Raw genomic sequence first — 20,000 nt, 5'->3', positions numbered from 1 at the left:
GGTGACGCTGGATTTATCAGGATTCGTGGACTTAATGTGGTCCCGATGGTGAGGTGAAGGGGCGCCTCACTGGGAAGGTGTAAGTAAAGGGCGGAACAAGCTGCAGGCGTCTGGGGCACCCGTGTTATGGAAAAAAAGAGATAGAGTGGCTCTGGGCCCAGAAAAACACCCCTCTTTTACCTGTCTGGCCCACCTTTGTATCCTACTGCCATACCTCCTCCTCTGCATCTCAGATCTCTCTCCTGAAGACTGCAGTAAAGCAGTGCAGGTGCACATGTGCAAGATCTGGGAGGCAGAGAAGAAGGTACAGTAAAAGGAAAATTACCATATTAAAATAAAATCTGATGCTTTAAAAAATTTTATTTGGTGTGCGTTGGAAGAGGGGTAGTCTTATACGGTGAGTATATCCCAAACTCTATATTTTAACTGGAAAAGTTGGGGATCGTCTTATACACCGGAAAATATGGTATGTGTGTATATTCATTTTGTATGATGTAGAAAAGACAAGACCACATTTGTTGGCAATTCAATTCAGGCCTACCTTGTCTTCAACTCTGTTCAGACGGGCACCAATTGTATTATTCCCCCTGTCTTTGTTTTTTTCTGTACAGAAAGAACATTTTTAGATGAATATCATGTGTTGGAACAGTATAGAATGAAACCATGTGACTGCATTAAACAAATCTACTAGGGCTACTTAATTGAATGCTGCTGACAGAGGGGTAATTTTATTATGTTAAGAGAAGCTTTTTAATTACTTTAATAATATCAGCTGAAACCTTGCCTTTTAATGGGCTCAAGAACCAAGTGCACTCTGACTTCATATTATACTTTAAATTCGAGGAATTAAACTACATTCAACCCAACCAATGTAAATCTGATTTGGAATAATTTAGTTTAAAAATAGGCTACTGCAAGAGCTGTACATCAGGAGATACACTCACGCACTTGCATGTGATCAGAAAGTATGAATGGAAAATAATGTTAAGAATTTGAGTAAATCAAAAATTAATGTTTTCTTGAAAAATGAAAGTAAGGAATTTGAATATTCATGGAGATTATACAGGAATGGCCCTATCAATTGTATTGTTTGAGATGTTTTCCAAAAAGATTATGTCTTGGAGATTATTTGCTTTGGAGATTTCACAACCTTCTACATAGTATTAATAATATTGTCTATATTATTCCTGCCTGAATGTTTGCCTGAAGACTATGTTAATCTATCTAACAATTATATAAGTGCTTATAAGTGTGGGTGGAATGGCTCCAACTTTATAGTTCACTGGAACTTGGAGGGTAGGAGGCCGATTAAGATGGTCTGCCTCAGGAACCTTACAGATCCAAGGGGATTCTTGATAGCCTTTGGGGATGTTCCTGTTGTCTTGGTAGTTGATCTTGCTGAAGCCCTGGCCGAGCTCTGGAATAAAGAAATGTCCAGGGTGGTGGACATGGTTTTTCTAAGAATCCACCCCCCCCCCCGGCCCAATTAATAGAGCCAAGTGAACCCTCTAGTTTACTGTTGAGCTGGCTATGATGAAACAAACAGGACAGAGACTAGATAGCAGAAAACTAGGACCAAGACAGTTTGGGGTGCCTTGGTGGATGATCTATGTGGGAACTGGGCAGGAGAAGTGTGTCTCTACTTGTTCTGCTGCACCTCTCACCCCCATACCATAAATCATGGTATCCTTATGAGCTGCCTTTCTAGTTCTAATCCTTCCTGTAGGGGTGCCACTGGGGTGGTCCTGTTTGACACCCTTGTCAGGGCTCAATTTTGTTTCCTTGCTATACATGAAACCACTGGGAGAACTCACCTAGAGTTTTTGGGTTTATCATTGGCTGTTTCCACTCTCTTGAATTCCCTTCCATAGGAGGTAAGACTAATCTCCTCCCTGCTCTCTTTTTGCTAGCAAGTCAAAAACATTTTGTTCATACCGACTTTTAACAAATGGCTGCTGGGAGGAAGCTTTTAAATGCAGTGTGTGCTTTATTTTAACTCTTGCATCCTTTTAGATAATTTTATATTGGATATAATTAATATTTTTTTCTAATGTTGTTTTAACTGTGTATAAATTGTAATCTGGCTTTAGCTAATTCTTTTTGTGAGTAGCCTTGGGTCTCATTCTGGGAGAAAGATGGCATATAAATGAAATAAAGTAATAAACAATTAGCAAAACTAATATTGTTAACAATGCATTTATCATCAGTTTATCAGATATGGTGTTTTCCCCCCAGGCAAAATCGAGAACAGGGACAATATTTATGATACAATAGGTATCTATATCCAAGCATATGTAGATATATATACACACACTCCTCCATAACATTTTTTCCACAGATTTCTATTGGTGTTAACTTACCTGAGACAGAAATAAATAGTGATGGCTTTCCTATAGACTGGTCCAACCTAATGAGAAAGAAAAAAGGTAAATCAACAACAGGATAAACCCTTTCTCAGACTTCACCAAAGAAAATGAACAACAATAACAGTTGCTTCTCCAGTCATAACACAGGAAGAAAGTAAGTCCCAAATAGTTGCTGCTCAGTAGCAGCACTCCTTTGAACATCCTTTTGAGAATGTGTGGAGACTGACTGGTCCAAATGGATCTTTTTGAAGAAGCCACTTGTCTCTAAAAATGTACTGCAGCCTCTTAATGCATTCTAAAATGATACATTGTAAGGATTTACCAGGAAAATAATTCAACTTTTATCAAAGAAATGTGAGGATTTGAATTTGTTTTATTTTTCTTTTCTGTTTTCTTTTCTTTTCTAAGAAGCCAATGCGTACATAAAAAGGGATCCAATGACAGTAATAGAACAATGTTTCTAATTTTATTTTTGTACAATCCTATCTAGTGGTTTAGATAAGATTAAGTCATGTGCAGCTGGACTGGTGAAAGAAAACTTATTCATTCTCTCCTCCCCTCAAGTGGGACTTGGTTCAACAGGGTGAGTTGTGATGAAGAGGGTAGGGACTCCCCTCTCCTGTCTTACCAATAGAGAACAGATCCTGGATTCAACCATGACTTAGATCCAACCATGGTTAGGATCCATAGTGAGACAAGTGCAACTGGCTTAAGAATAGGGACTTTTCCAGGAAGCCCCTTTGAATTATTACAGTTTTTTCTGCCATACCCAAGGGTCTGTAGTGGGTAAAATCAAATACTTAATATTTGAGAATTCCTTGTTCCTAAGCACTAATAAACCAAAGATGAAGAAAACAAGAGATAAAAGACACGGGAGACTGAAATGGCATAAGAAAATAGCTCAGAATCCCAGTGCATTTTTCTTCTGTTGCCCAATACCATCCTATCTCTATCTTGTTCATTTTGCCTGAGGGTGACATAAAACAATATAAGACAAATGCAGGATTCTTGACCCCATGTTTACGTCCTAAAGCTTAGTGAGTGGAAATAGAGGGTACAGACAAGGATAATTTGTCGACAGGAAGGCACTGATAGCCGTATCCCAATCCAAACTCTTTTCTTCAACACAATTTTCCTGCCCTCAACTCCAGGTAGTGCTGACATTGGAAACTCTGGGCAAAGGGCTTCTTATAGATAATTTATAAATGGGAAAATGTTAAGCACTCCCTCTTCTTCTCTGTAATTCTTTCTCATGGTACTGCTAGCAATCAAACAAATGCCAACCAGCTTAACATGTCATTTTATCTTGATATAGTAGCTCTTCAAGTAATTTGAAGCAATCTTTACTGATTCTCTTGACACTGCATATCTCAACATAAAATATCTCCCCTTTTCACTTTTTGTCTTCTTCCATCTCTCCACTGCCAGAATCTGCAGCATTTCTTTAATATAGTCTGTTCTAGAGACTGCTGGCCAAGAAATGATAGTCCAGAGCAGAGTTTCTTAAATTGTGCTCCTCCAGATGTTTTGGACAAGCTGGCTGGGATTTCTGGGAGCTGAAGTTCAAAACACTTGGAGGAGCACAGTTTAAGAAAAACTGGTCTAGAGAAAGTAGATAATCATTTCGTCTCAAATCAGCTGTATAATGTGCAGTTTCCAAAGACCTTAAGTGCTCAATACATATTTTTCTTTTTTCTTTTACTTCTCCTTGGTTTGGGCAGAAGGATTCTATCACTCACCTTCTTTGAAGCTCTTTTATTCGCACCATTAAATTCAGATGACCCTGAGAATATTGTTCTATGACATCTCGTACATCATAAGGCTTTCTAGCTTGCTATAAGAAAGGAAAATAATGTAACACTTTTAGATCCCATAATACACAGATAATAGAACTAGTTGATCAGTAAGACTTGAAAGTTAATATTTTCTTCTCTAGGGATTTGCCATATAACTTTATACTGTACAGGTAAAATAAAGAATTATTTATTTACAAGGGGATGTGGTCAGCCAGAGCCTGGACCTGAACCGTCTAGACCAGTGGTTCTCAACCCGTGGGTCCCCGGGTGTTTTGGCCTAGAACTCCCAGAAATCCCAGCCAGTTTACTAGCTGTTAGGATTTCTGGGAGTTGAAGGCCAAAACATCTGGGGACCCACAGGTTGAGAACCACTGGTCTAGGGCTTTAAATGTCATAACCAGCATTTTGAATTGTGCCTGTAAACAGACTGGCAACCAGTAAAGCTGCTTCAACATGGGTGTTGTACACTTCCTGCAGCCAGTTCCAGTGAGCAACCTGGCAGCAGTTCTTTGGATCAGCTGAAGTTTCTGAGCACTCTTCAGAGACAGCCCTATGTAGAGTGTGTTAGGGTAATCAAGCTGGGATGTAATTAAGGCATGTACTACTGTGGCCAGATCTGGTTTCTCAAGGGTGCAGTTGGCACACAAGTTTTAATTGTGCAAAGGCCCTCCTGGCCACTGCCAACACCTGGGCCTCCAGGTTTAGTGCCGAGTCCAGGAGGACTGGGGGAGTGTAATGGGCTGGATGCCTATTCTTTGGGCTGCCTTCTGACTCATCAGGAGTACCTCTATCTGGATTAAGTTTCAATTTGTTTGCCCTAATCCGGTCCATTACTGATGACAGGCACTGGTTTAGTGTCAAGGCATTGCCTGTGTGCTCCTTTCTAGGTGATGAATCGAATTTCTGTAACCTCCATATATTCTTTTTAAAAGCTTGGTACATTGGAGAGCTGCATGATCTATTTGAATGGCAGAAATATCAGTTGACTGCTGGAGTATTCAAATGTAACCCACTATGCTAGTGTGTGCTTTGCCATGCTACATTCATGAGGCTGAGAAAAGTGGTTTTAGTAACATTTTAAAAACTCTCATAATTTTATAAATGTTGTAAGAATTTTAAAAGCAGAGGGAATGGGGGTATTAAGTGCCTTAGTAACCATAAATACTGTACAAAGATCAGAGATGAAAAAAATGCAAACCAATGTATATAAAACACCTCTTAAAATTACTGTAACAGCTTTATATACATTAAAGTTCACCAATGTCAGCTTCTTGTGCTAGAAGCTAGCACTGTTATGCATCTGGAATGTGACAGCTTTGCCTTGTCCACAAGGTTTAAATGGACAAGATTATTCGTTTCAGGTTACTGCCAGTTCTATCAATTTCATGACAGATGAAAAATTTCATTTAGAAGCAAGATTCTTATTTGAGGTGAATAATGTTCTCATTTTGTCTGTCCCCCCCCCCCCCCCCACAGCCACATCTCTTCTGTCCAAACTTCCTTCTCTGCTATGGAACCCAAGCTGTGGGAAAAAGAAAATCCCATGTAGGGCCATCATCATGATGAAACAATTCACAAACAAATATCAGGGGGTACCAATTTCCAGTCAGCCATGATAACCCACTGGGTGATATTAGGCAAATTGCCCACAGAACACCTATGATGAGGCTCTCATTTAACTGCATGTTGCAGGATAACGAAAAATGGCCCTCTTAGGACATGATGCAAACATTCAGAGTGGATCCAGATCCTTTGGGTTATTTTTATTGGGTTTTTAATATATAATTACAAAGAAAAGAAACAGAAAAATAAAGGAGAAAAAAAAGAAGCATGGAGGGAAATACATAGCATATAAACAAAGACTGGGCATATGCAGTGATATAAGTTTACCAAAGTATTGTACTGTGTTCAAAGGTTGAACTGGAATTCTGAGATGTCAGGATTAGAATCCCCACTCAGTCGGGATAACCCAGTTAGTGAAAGTGAACAAATTATACTCCCTCAGACTTAAAGACAATCACTAACTTCTAAATATATTTTGTCTACAATACAGTCACCATGCATCTGAGTCAACCTGAAGGCATATGATCACAAAAATATTTCTACATAAAATATAGTCAATACCTTTTGGAGATCTTGTGCAAATTTTATAAAAGCCTTGTTTGCCCCAAAGCAACCCAGCAAGTCCTAGTTCAACGTTCAGCACCACAACAGTTCTAGTTGAAAAGAATGAATGCTGTGTGGCTAGTTCACACAGCCCTTTCATTATGTGGTTAAGATCACAAAGTGACTATCCTGCATGATGACTGTAAATATTAGGGCTGGGCGGTTTCGTTTCGTTAATTCGTAATTCGTTAATAATTCGTTAATTTTTTCAATTACAAAACGATAACGAACCATTCTGGAGCAATTATTTAAAAAAATGAATTTTCAAAAACGTTTTGTAAATGCTTCGTATTTCGATATTGTATTCGTTTCATTATTGTTTTGAGGTCGTTTCGTTATTATTTCCGCATGTCTGGGCCAGTTTTATGGTTTAATTAGTGAAAAAAAATTATAATATCACACCAACAGTCAACAACAGAGGGAGAGGGAAGCTTCAGAAGGTTTTGGAGGTTTTTTAGCGTATTTCGCGGTCGCGTCCGCCATTAACGAATCGATTCGTTATTGTTTCGGAAATCGATTCGTTAATTTTTTACCATTTACGAAATTTCGTAAATATCGAACTTTTTAAAAGGAAAATTTATTTTAAATTATTTTAAATATCGAAACAAAAAAAAACCCCAAATACAAATCGATTTTAGAAACAATTTTTTCCGTTGTTACCCAGGCCTAGTAAATATATATTGTTGTGTCTGCATGCACTTTAACACAGTCTAGTCAAAATCACACCCAGAAGAAATAAAACTTTCTGTGGGAAGTACAGGTTGATAACTCCTTATCTGAAATGCTTGTAAGTAGAAGCATTTGGGAATTAAGAGTTATTCAGGTTTTGGAATACATTTATTTGCACACATCTTAGAGATGTAACTCAAGTCTGAACTCGAAATTAATTTACATTTCATATATAACTGAAAATAATATTATAAAAATGCTTAATAATTTTGTGCATGAAAGAAAACCACTAAATCATTAGAAAGCACTAAATCATTAGAAAGCACTAAATCATTAGAAAGCATAATTTCAGCCACCCTTGTGGCCAATTTTGGATTGGGAAGATTTTGGAATTTCAGATAAAGGGTACTCAACCTGTACTGCACGCAATTGTCCAAAACCCCAAAGAATACCAATTGCTGAAAATTTCTTTCAACTAAGTAAGATTCTGTGTAACTTTACAACTCTGCATGGTCTAATTTTAACTGCTCATACAAACAAACTTTCTTCCTGAGTTTTGCTGTTCTAAATTACTTATTGTTTGTTTTATTGCAGGCCTCTTTTATAATCAAGAATATTGATGACAATAACTAAATTAAATGAATGAGAATTTTCTCCTTGTTATATTGGAAAATTGTTTGCAGAAGGCAGAGTAGGGAATGGGTGGCATATACTAGATATGTACACAGCTGTTGTATAGTATTAGTATCCTCCACTGGGCTGTACGTGTGTGAGAAAGTGTAGCAGCCACAGACGAGTATTTCCCTCCAAGTCAAAATGGGAAAGAATAGAGGAAAGTTCAAGCTGCAGGAAATTCTGGGCAGAATAACAAAACAATAGCCAAGTACAAGAGTGTGCAACATTCTTTGAAGTACAAAGATCTTTGAACTATTTTGTTTGCCAGACAGCCCTCTGAAGTGATTACAGAAAATTACATATACAATTCCTGATTGATAGTAAGGTAACTGTATTACGTGTAAAGCACTATACAATTTGTGGTAACACTTTGAAATCCTCAGTTATAAATACATCAAGAGCGTCTGGTGACATCAGTACAAGCCACAACAGACATGTCAGTTTCTCTTGTCATTAGTGGAACCCCATGCTATATTTTTAGCTTTCTTCACCATAATAGCAGATTTCATTACTTATGTTTAGTAATATAAAGAATGTGGCTATTAAACGAACTTTTTGTGGAATCTTGGGTTCATTAGCATAAATGGGAGTTTATTATCTGAAAATATGCCTTTAAAATAGATACTCTAAGAAACCAAATTTAGCTAATCTTGGTAGTGTATAACTGAAGTACAAACATCCAGCTCCAGTGGCACCATGTACAAAACATGTAATTATAATATGAGAAAATAGACTGTATTTCTACTTTCATTAAAATGCCTGTCATTTAAAAATGTTTTCTATGCATGGTAAAGTTATACATAGACCAGAATCCCAATGTCTCATGTGCACACAAGCATCAAAGCAGTTGGACATTTTTGTTCAATATGGATGTTTACATTCAGTTCAAAATTGTCAAAGCAAAGTTGGACATGTGTATGCAGGTGTCCATTGCACACTGATGTCACATGTATTGCACACAGACATGCTTTGTCCATCAACACACATTGTATGTTGATGCACACTGCACATGGACATGCATGAACATTTTATGTAGGGTTACACAGTACAATGAATACACAACTTCATGTGCAGATATTTTTGCCATATAATTTTGATGTAGGATCTTGGGGGCCACAGTGGTGCAGTGGGTTAAACTGCTAAGCTGCAGAACTCACTGACTGGAAGGTCAGCGGTTCAAATCCATGGGATGGGGTGAGCGCCTGTTGTTAGCCCCAGCTTCTGACAACCTAGACATTTGAAAACATGCAAATGTGAGGAGATCAATAGGTATCACTTTGGCGGGAAGGTAATGGGGGGTCCATGTAGTCATGCTGGCCACGTGACCTAGGAGATATCTATGGACAATGCTGGCACTTTGGCTTAGAAATGGAGATGAACACCATTCCCCAGAGTTGGACTCAACTAGACTTAATGTCAAGGGGAAACCTTTACCTTTTTAGGATCTTGGCCGTAACATTCAGATATCCCTAAAATCTATTTTGACAAGGATTTAGTTGAGAAGCAGTCAGGGGGCACAGCAAGGTAATGTTCATTAGTCTGTTAAGTTTTGACAATGACATCAAGGTTTATCAAGCCAAGATGCTGTCTTGAAATGATCCCATTAAAGCCAGGTGAATATTAATTAAGATATGAAAAAGACATTAGGAGAGACAGATAGATATCTCAATATCTCAACATCTCAACAACAACAGAAATAAAATACAGGCATATCTATTATACTATTTGTATTAAGGGGAAAGAGCAAAATAGCCATGTGTGAAAATGGCACCAATTTACTCATGGTGGTGAAAAGCTCTCTGGGTAAATGGACAAACTAACTGTGGCTGAAGTTCATTTTCTTTTTGTGTACAGGGGCAGAACAGTAATAATCCCACATATGCAAGGATGAAGCCCGAGCTGGTGGTGATTAACATGGCCAGATATCTTGGATAGGTGGCAGATGGCTCAATAAAGATGTCAGCCCCAGCTGTGGCAGCTGGGAAAAAAGTGAACTCTATATCAAGGAGCATCTGAAAAAAGAATAAAATTGATAGCACTTTAATGGCCTCATACAAAATTTATGCTGGAACTACACTTGTTCCTCCGCACAAGGGATATACAGTGTCATATTGCATACAGTTTTGACTGCTTCATGTCAAAGAGAATGTGGAAGAGTGGAAGAGAGGAGAGTTGTTTTTATCTGCTTCACAATGCTAGCGGGAGAATTAAAAGGTATTGTGTAGTCATTACACGTTTTCTCCAGAATGGATATTCCATGGTAAAGAAGACAACTGAAAGAAGCAGTAGAAAGTGAAGGGAGCATTATGAGGAAGAATGAAAATGTCAGAAGGCCTTGTAAATTTCGGTGAGGGAAGTAGGGTGATGGCTTCATAGAAGTCTCATCTGGAATCATTCTAGAACTCATAGTCATTCATTCAGCAAAAGAAAGCGGTTCTCTCACAACAGCTAATGTGGTTTAGTGGTTTGAGTGCTGAACTAGCACTCCAGGAGACTAGGGTTCAAAGTCCTTCTTTGCCATGTAAATCTACTGGGTGACCTTGAGAAGGGCAATGACAAAATCCCTCTGAACAAAACTTGCCATGATGTATAAGCACACAGCAACAGAATGAATTCATTGAATTCCTGACCACAAGATCTGGTGATATCTGATAGCTTTGGTGGCTTTAAAAGAAGATTATGAAAAATAATAAATTTATCTATCAATAGCTACTACTCATAATGGCTTTATGTGCCTTCTTGTTCAGAGGCAGTATCTCACTGAGCATAAACTGCAAGTGAACCCTGACAAAAAACAAATTCTTGCCATCATACCATGCTTCTGGCTTTGCTGAAATCATATGGCTGGTCACTGTGGGAATTAGGATAATGCACCTTTGATCCGATCTAGAAGTATTCCGTATTAAAAGCATTAAAAGTACTACATGGACCTGAATATTAAAGCAGAATACTTTAATTGATAAGGAGTTATCTGCAGATATTTCTATAAAAGGCAAACTTTTGAACTGATGATCCCCCTCCATTAGATAATGCAATTCTATAAAGGTATGTTTTATTTTACCTGTTCTGCTTGATCTTTTTTTTGTTGTGTCAGGAGCGACTTGAGAAACTGCAAGTCACTTCTGGTGTGAGAGAATTGGCCGTCTGCAAGGACATTGCCTAGGGGACGCCCAAATGATTTGATGTTTTTATCATCCTTGTGGGAGGCTTCTCTCATGTTCCTGCATGAGGAGCTGGAGTTGATAGAGGGAGCTCATCCGCCTCTCCCCGGATTTGAACCTGTGACCTGTCGGTCCTCAGTCCTGCCGGCACAGGGGTTTAACCCACTGCGCCACCAAGGGCTCATGCTCGATCCTGACTGCATATTTCTTTTTAATATCTATTAAAGACTGTTCCTTGTAAAAGAAAAAGAGGGGACTCCATCTCATTTTACTTCAGAAGCTAGAGTGGGTGTCCTGATAATTCTCTTTCAATGAAGATAGCTTTTGCCTGGAAAATGAGATGCTTCACAAAACTTTGTCTTGAGTAGATCTGGAGGAACATAACCTGTGGGTTTGTGATAATCAAAAACAATGTTCCCATTTTTAATTCAGTAATTTAATTTATCTGTTGTTATGATCTATCATGATTTATTTTACTAGTTGCATTAGTCAAGTAGCATATACACAATCAGAAGCCATGAGCTCACAACTTACATTGATTTTGATTACAAATCTGGAAAAAAATCTTGGAAGGAAGAAAGCTAACCTAAAATGTTCCTGCACAGGTTTTTATTTTGCTCAATTAAATGACTGGAATGGCTGCTGCCTGGTGACAGCTGATAAGGAGCTTGATGAAGTGGTTCTTTCAACAGGTGATGGAATAGCTCTACTCCCCTCCTCTCCTTCTCCTGAAGACAGATGAAATTAAATCAGTCAGTCAATTGGCCTTGCTGAGAGACAGTTCCATCATGGTCTCCCACTCAGTTAGAAAATAATCGGGCAGTGGACAAAATCACTCCAGAAAAAGGAAACCACCCCTTTGGTTTTGTGGGCAGCTAGTGGTGATGTGAAGTGAGTGAGGGGTGAATTGAGTGATGTTGGCAATCCCCTCCCCCAAAGTCCAACAAAATGTGAGCTAGAGCCTAATTGTAGGTATACTTGGTTTTAGCCTACCTGAACTGTGACAAGCAAACAGAAAAAGTAACTTTCTCAGGCACCATCACATCTGCAAAGAGTAATCTGCCTTGTGTTGTTAGGGGTATTTAACACTCTGAGTCATGAGAGGGAATTCAGACCACTCAGGAGCCCACTGCCAACAATTTCCCCAGTGCTTTACAGTTCCATTCTGGCTGACTCGGATGCTGTAGTTGACATATTCTTAGTGAATAGGACTTGGCTCCTGCTTCTCCAGTGATAACAGATACTCTTTATGCAAGTGCTAGATTCTTGCTCAGTGTCTATCATCAAGAATCGATTGGATGAAGTTCAGAATAATGAAATTTAATCCAGATAAGACAGACATGCTCCTAGTCAAAGGCAAACTAGAGAATAGGGATTCAGCTCATTACATTAAATTCCCTCTCTTCAGTCACTGCAGTACTACTGGAATCAGTCCCAAGTCTGGCTGCCCAGACTTGTGCCAAGTAAGTGAGGCACATTTATTTTATTATTTATTTTATTAATCAACTAGCTGTCCCCTGCCATGCGTTGCTGTGGCCCACATGGGGGTTCAGTGTGGGAGGTTTGGCCCAATTCTATCATTGGTGGGGTTCAGAATGCTCTGTGATTGTAGGTGAACTATAAATCCTAGCAACTACAAGTCCCAAATAACAAAATCAAAATTTTTGAGTGAAGGACATACATTGGGTTGTTAGGTGTCTTGTGTCCAAATTTGGTGTCAATTCGTCCAGTGGTTTTTGAGTTCTCTTAATCCCACAAATGAATATTACATTTATTTATATATAAGACTAGCCATCTCCTGCCACGCATTGCTGTGGCCCAGTCTGGAAATCTGGAAAATAAAGTAATGAGAAAGTGTTGGTTTCTAATATATGTAATTTCTTTATGCTTGTGGGTAAACAGTATTTCTTGCTGTTTCTTTCTCAGTGTTGATGTAGAGATTTCTGGTTTGCCTACTCTGGAACATGCAACATAGAATTGTCCTTCTTTCGGGGTCCCTTTCAAATCTATGATACTATATCTCTCTGTGTGTGAATCATATCTATCTATCTTTATGACTGGATGGCTCATTGTCAGGAGGGCTATGATTACATTTTTTTGCCCTGGTGAAGGGAGTTGGACTGGATGTCCTTAAGTATTTTCTGTTGGTCATGGGGGTTCTGTGTGGGAAGTTTGCCCCGATTCTGTCGTTTGTGGGGTTCAGAATGCTCCTTGATTGTAGGTGAACTATAAATCCCAGTAACTACAACTCCCAATTGTCAAGCACTATTTTCCCCAAACTACATCTATGTTCATATTTGGGCATATGGAATATTCGTGCCAAGTTTGGTCCAGATCCATCATTGTTTGAGTCCATGGTAGTCTCTTGCTGTAGGTGAACTACAACTCCCAAACTCAAGGTCAATGCTCACCAAATCCTTCTAGTGTTTTCTGTTGGTCATGGAAGTCCTGTATGCCCCAGTTGGTTCAATTCTATCATGCTATTTGATTGTAGATGAACTATAAATCCCAGTAACTACAACTCCCTATCTCTATCTATCTATCTATCTATCTATCTATCTATCTATCTATGGCTGGATGGCTCTTTGTCAGGAGGACTTTGATTATGTTTTCTTGCCCTGATGAAGGGAGTTGGACTGGATGGCCTTAAGTATTTTCTATTGGTCGTAGGGGTTCTGTGTGGGAAGTTTGCCCCAATTCTATTGTTCGTGGGGTTCAGAATGCTATTTGATTGTATTTATTTATTTATTTATTTGATGCATTTATTAACCGCCATTCTCAGCCCTTTAGGGCGACTCATGGCGGTGTACAACACATATAAAAAAGGCAATTTACAAAGAGGCAATTTCTACAACATATTAACAATACAACAATTACAAAGTTACACTAAATAATCCGCTTCGTCTCATAGTGGAATCATAACCAATCTCATATTCCTTGTTCCATTCCAGTCATCTTTACCACATTGTTATAGCACTTAATTAAATGCCTTCTCGAACAGCCATGTCTTAAGGCTTTTTCGGAAGGACATAAGGGAGGGCGCCTGTCTGATGTCTGCAGGGAGAGTGTTCCACAGCCGGGAGGCCACCACCGAGAAGGCCCTCTCCCTCGTCCCCGCCAGACGTGCCTGTGAGGCAGGCGGGATTGAGAGAAGGGCCTCCCCAGACGATCTCAAGGTCCTCGTGGGCTCGTAGGCCAAGATGCGGTCCGAAAGGTATTTTGGGCCGGAGCCGTTTAGGGCTTTGTAGGCCAAAACCAGCACCTTAAATTGGGTCCGGTAGGCAAACTATAAATCCCAGTAACTACAACCCCCAAATGTCAAGGTCTATTTCCTCCAAACTCCATCTGTTTGGGCATATTGAGTATTCCTGTCAAGTTTGGTCCAGATCCATCATTGTTTGAGTCCACTGTGCTCTCTGGATGTAGGTGAACTACAACTCCCAAACTCAAGGTCAATGCCCACCAAACCCTTCTAGTGTTTTCTGTTGGTCATGGGAGTCCTATATGCCACGTTTGGTTTAATGCCATAATTGGTGGAGTTCAGAATGCTCTCTGATTGTAGGTGAACTATAAATCCCAGGAACTACAACTCCCAAATGACAAAATCATAATTTTGTTGTGTTGTGAGACATTTTGTTGCCAAATTTGGTGTGATTTCGTTCACTGGTTCTTTTGTTTTTAAGGTACTCATTATGCACAGAGCATTTTTATATATAGATAGATTTTATATACTGCCACTCCCCGAAGGCTCGGAGTGGTTCACAGTATACACATGTAATGCATAACATTAAAATCAAGGAAAAATTCTACCAGCAAGGTTCAAATGCCAGCCTAAATAAATAAGTTTTAAAAGCTCTACAAAAGGATAGTAAATCTCTGAGAGCTCGTGTCCCCACTGGCAAGGCATTCCACAGGTAAGGAGCCACCACCGTAAATGCTCTACGCCTAGTAGACATCAGGTGAAAGGTCCTAAAATTGGGAACTTCAAGTAAATTCTGGTCGTGTGAACGGAGTGATCTCTAGGGTTTGTAGAGGATGAGGCGGTCCCTCAGGTATTCTGGCCCCAAGCCATATAAGGCCTTGAACACTGAAGACTCTCCATGAAGAAATTGGCCGCTTGCTATTGTGGTTGAAGTAGTTCCAAAAAGAGATTGCCAAATACACAAAGTCGAAGTAAGAAGAGAGTTAGAAACTCACAACAAAAAGTGTAACAGTAAACAAAAAGGAATTTACTTGTATTGAAAATCAGCACCTTAACTCCTTCCAGGGTCTGACCAACAAATGATTACTTGATGGAATAGATGGAAGTTTGGAACTTAACTGCCCTTCCACACAGTCATATAACATAGAATATCAAGGCAAAAAATCTCAGAATATCTGCTTTGAACTGGGGTTTGTTTTGACATGGTTTCTAACGTCAACCTATGGTTGTTGATCTAGTCACAGTGACACATATTTAGGTACAGTCTGATTGAATTAGTGTGGGCCAAAATACCCTAAAGGCATCAGATCCCATTTGATCTTGAAAGCTAAGCAGGATTAGAACTTGAAACAGACAACAATTACCAGGTACAGTAGGCCATATTTAAGAGGAAGGAACTTGCAAAACCACCTCTGGGTATTCCCTGCCAATGAAAGTCCTATGAAATTGATGGGGTCACCATAAGTTGACAGGTGGCTTGAAGACTGGTACACACACAGAGAGAATGTAATTGATGTAAGTGCTTACTTTGAGGACTAGCTGGGATGAAATAATTTACTATGGATGGTTATAGGGAGCACTTGCTTTCCTTGTTCCAACAGGTCTAGTAGCTATTGTGTATTTTCCAGACACAATTCAAAGTGCTGGTTGATTTATAAATCTCTACACCACTTGCCCAGAGGCTATTTGAATGATTGTATCCATTCACATGGGCCCAGCCAGTCTTTGAGACCTCTGGTGGAGGTACTTCATGCAGCTTCACCATCCTCAGGCATGTTTGGCATGAGACCTTCTCCCATGGGGTTTGGGAGGTAGATGCCTTCAATGTGCTCCATGGGTATTGACAGGCAAAAGTGGTGATTTTTTTCCAAAGTAATAAAATGTGTTTTGTACTGTTTTTATTTCTTTCCTTTTAATTGACATTTTTAATACAATAGGCAATTTTAATTACAGCTGGACCTACACATCATGCAGAATTAGAAGTGTGTATTCTGTTTTACTGCATATCCCTAACTCTGGTGCATTTACAAAATCTGTTTTTGAAGGAGATTCTTTTCCTCAGCTTTGTAGATGTCACAGTGCACTGCAAAAGATAACAATTCCTCTTCCCCCCTCTGACCAGGACTCTTTATATGCCACAAATTTGGTCACAAGAGGGTCAAGGAAACAGCAGTGCTGGGATTGAATACAGAATAAGCTGTCCTGTGATTTTTCTATTTTCTTTACAGAAAGTATCTATCTTTTATGATTGAGAAGAAGATATATTTTTAATTGTGATGCCAATGCCTTGCTGCATGAGATTTCCACTACTAAATGGTAAGATAGCAGCCTTTGCTTCTCATTGACGATCAAAATCTGAATAAATAAGCTAAACATGTTTTAAAGGGAAAGGGAAACCAATGACAAAATGTAAAAGAGCAACATGTACAAATGAATGTACATGTTGCTCTTTTACATTTCGTCATTTGAACATCGAGAAAACCAAAGTGCTCTTTCAGCAGTCACCAACCAACCCATCTGCAATGCCAGAAATACAGCTTAATGGTGTAACATTAGAAAGTGTTGGCAGCCACCTCTCCACAAAAGTCAGCATTGACACTGAAATACAACACTGCCTGAGCTCTGCGAGTGCAGCATTTTTCCGAATGAAGCACAGATTGTTTGGGGACCGGGACATCTGTAGGGATACCAAGGTACTTGTTTATAAAGCTATTGTACTCCCAAACCTGCTATATGCCTGTGAAACATGGACTATCTACAGATGTCACATGCAACTCCTGAAACGATTCCATCAGTGTTACCTCCAAAAAATCCTGCAAATCTTTTGGGAAGACAGGCAGACAAATGCCAACGTGCTGGAAGAAGCAAAGACCACCAGCATTGAAGTGATGGTCTTCCGCCATCAACTCTGCTGGACTGACCACGTTGTCTGAATGCCCGATCACCATCTTCCAAAGCAGTTGCTCTACTCCAAACTCAAGAATGGAAAATGGAATGTTGGTGGACAGGAAAAGAGATTTAAAGATGGGCTCAAAGCCAACCTTAAAAACTCTGGCATAGACACTGAGAACTGGGAAGCCCTGGCCCTTGAGTGAGTGCTTTAGCTGGAGGTGAGCTGTGACCAGCAGTGCTGTAGAATTTGAAGAGGCACGAATGGAGGGTGAAAGAGAGAAATGTGCCAAGAGGAAGGCGCGTCAAGGCCGACCGAGACTGCCTTCTGTCTGAAAACTGATGCCCTTACTGTGGGAGAACATGCAGGCCAAGAATAGGGCTCCACAGTCACCTATGTACCCACTGCCAGGACACCGCACTTGGAGGACAAACTTACTCGAACAACGAGGGATTGCCTAAGTAAGTAAGTAATCTAGATCACAGAAGCCAACTTTCTTAAATTAGAATTTGGAGCATCTGGATTCCACAGCAAGACATTTTGAATTTTGTGCTGGGAAAAAGACAAGATAATGTATAAATAATATTTTTTTAATATATATATATATATATATTCAGTATTGAGTTAATGTTGGAAACTGCCTTGAGTTGCCAACTGGCTGAGAAAGGCGGTATACAAATACAGTAAATGAATAAATAAATAAATGCGGTCCTGTCTATGCCAGTCAATCCCTGAGTCTATGACTAAATGGAATATGCAGGTGAATATGATTTTTATCTCCAACAATTTGTCAATGAATTCAATAACATCATTTGTGGACAATGTTCTTGGATCCAACATATGTACATGTACAAATAATGTGCAAAAGGCATTTTTCCTGCCCAAGTGCCAAAAGCTCATTGTGTACTCCTAGGAACACAGTCTATTGAAATGCCAGAATCTCAGCCAGTGAAACAGACACTGGAATTACATGAACAATATGTTGCAAGATACAATGAGCTGGTCCTCTCAAAATGGGCTCTCCCAGGAGTGTGCGTGAGAAAGGTAGCAGAACCCTTCCAGTGCGTTAGCAAATTTTTATCCCCTCTTCTTATCGGGACTTTGGCAACTAAGAGATAGAAACAAGGTTAAGGTAGTATTCTAATCTCTAGGCCCACTTAGTCAGTCTGACAATAATATACAGCTCAGAATTAATGAAGACACATGAGAATGTTTGCATTGCAAGGCGACAGAGATAACAAAAGGTGAAAGGTCAAGTCCATTAGCAGAAAATAACATTTTAATTCATGCTGCATTTCATGGGCTTAGCCTATTCCCAGTGAATCCACAGTTGACTAACCTGCGGCTAAACAACCACCCTATTCAAAAAGGGAGAGAACAGTGAGTGTAACTCAGCATTAATAAAATGAATTGCCCTGGTCTTTCTTTTCTTAACCCCATAAAGGAAACAATACACAACAAGAATAAAGGGCTTTGTTTAGGGGGAAAATCACTATTCAACTCACCTGAAATTTCTTCTTTGCCACAAAATACTGCATTCGACGTATCACCTTAATGGCAGAACGGTGATGTTCTCGCAAGCTGTGGGAAAAATGAGAAGGGCGAATCGGGTGAAAAAGAGCATCTCTGTCCAGATAATAATGATAATGACCCTCAGAATAAGTGCTTTGGTAAGTGAATGTTTCTAGAAGGGGAAACTACTCTTTCTGCGGACAAAACATGCTACTATTATTGTACAAAGGAAAAAGCAACTAAAACCCAAAGTTTTATCTCTACGATTTATGCTAAGGCCTAATGTTTTCACAGTGTTAAGTAGAGAGAAATGTATGAAACCTAGCTCTGGCTCAGCTGAATCTATCAAGTTATCTTTCCCACTCTCCTTCTCTCAAAAGTCACAGTAATTCATGGTGAAAAGTAAAGGTTTCAGATTTCTGTGTCTCCTGATGGATACAATTCTAGAAAACAAGTACTCTTTCCACACACTTTTTACATGACTTCCCCTTATAAAGGAGATAAAGAGGGGATGGACACAACTGAAAAAAGTGCTTTGTGCAACACTTCATTTTTCAGAAGATATATATTGTCCTGAATGGATGCAAGCCAAGTTAAAAGAGAATACAGCACTTATACGTATAAATCATAATGATGAACTATATCAGAATATGAAATGGAAATCTTCAACATGATCACATTTAAATGGAATCATGACTATGGGAGAAAAATAGTCAACTGCAAAATAACTGACAATTAGAGGGGTTTTTTTTTTAAAAAAGTAAAAATGTTACAAAAGGGAAGAGGAAATAATATTTTGAACTTGAAGGAATTGTTATTTCACAGTTATTTTGAATAAAGAATTATAAGGCAATAGTTGGATTACAAAAAGAGCTACTCTGGAGCATGTGGCTTGTGAAGGCTGCACAAGCTTTAAGCCACAAGCGCCCCCACCCCCTCGAGGGAAATGTTTAGTGCATTATATAAAACCTTTAAAGAAAAAAAAATACCCAATGCCTATCATGTTAATTTTAACAGAAGAAAACTGCCTTTGTGTAGTACTCCAGTATGAATTTTGTTGGATGTGTGCCAGGCAAGACTGTTCTTTTCATTCAAGACAATAATTAATAGCTTCAGTAAAGTCAATTTAATGCTAGTGAAAGACAAGAGTCAGGCAACTGTATTCTATCACAGCAGCCACATCACACTCCTTGAGCTCTAGAGCTTGGGAGGATGGCATGTTTACATTTATTACTTGAGGGAATGACAAGAGGAATGGTGCCACTGGACAGCAGCATGGACTGAGGACTCCAGTTTGCAGTCATAATGGTGGAAACCTTGAAATATAAACCTTGACAATTGGAAGAGATGGAAGAATGTTCTATAAAATAGCTCTTCAGCTTATTACTTAAATGTAATTTATGGCCCCTTATTCATAGAATCACAGAATTTGGATCTAAACAGTTGATTTTAAAGTAGATATAAGTGATTTTAATGTTTGTGTGTATTTATAGTTTATGTCCCAGTATTAAATATTTGCCATATGTATGTTTTGCTCCGCCCTGAGTCTCCTGCAGGGCGAGA

At 39.2% G+C, this 20,000-nt stretch overlaps 1 protein-coding gene across 2 annotated transcripts in view; it reads right to left on the bottom strand.

Moving 5' to 3' along the window:
- The window catches only part of KCNQ1 (potassium voltage-gated channel subfamily Q member 1), a 371,634-nt gene that overhangs the window by 106,051 nt on the left and 245,583 nt on the right, over nt 1-20,000 (bottom strand). For both annotated transcript variants that reach the window (XM_060768420.2, XM_060768431.2), the window contains 4 exons: nt 18,431-18,506; nt 4,106-4,200; nt 2,361-2,407; nt 542-603 (listed from right to left, as the gene is read on the bottom strand). In XM_060768420.2, coding sequence (XP_060624403.2) covers nt 542-603; nt 2,361-2,407; nt 4,106-4,200; nt 18,431-18,506 — 280 coding nt within the window. The remainder of the gene's footprint in view (nt 1-541; nt 604-2,360; nt 2,408-4,105; nt 4,201-18,430; nt 18,507-20,000) is intronic.

The sequence above is a fragment of the Anolis sagrei genome, chromosome 1 (assembly GCF_037176765.1).
Source record: "Anolis sagrei isolate rAnoSag1 chromosome 1, rAnoSag1.mat, whole genome shotgun sequence".
Taxonomy (NCBI): Eukaryota; Metazoa; Chordata; class Lepidosauria; order Squamata; family Dactyloidae; genus Anolis; species Anolis sagrei.
The sequence above is the reverse complement of the archived record's forward strand: the minus strand, read 5'-3'. Positions and strand labels throughout refer to the sequence as shown.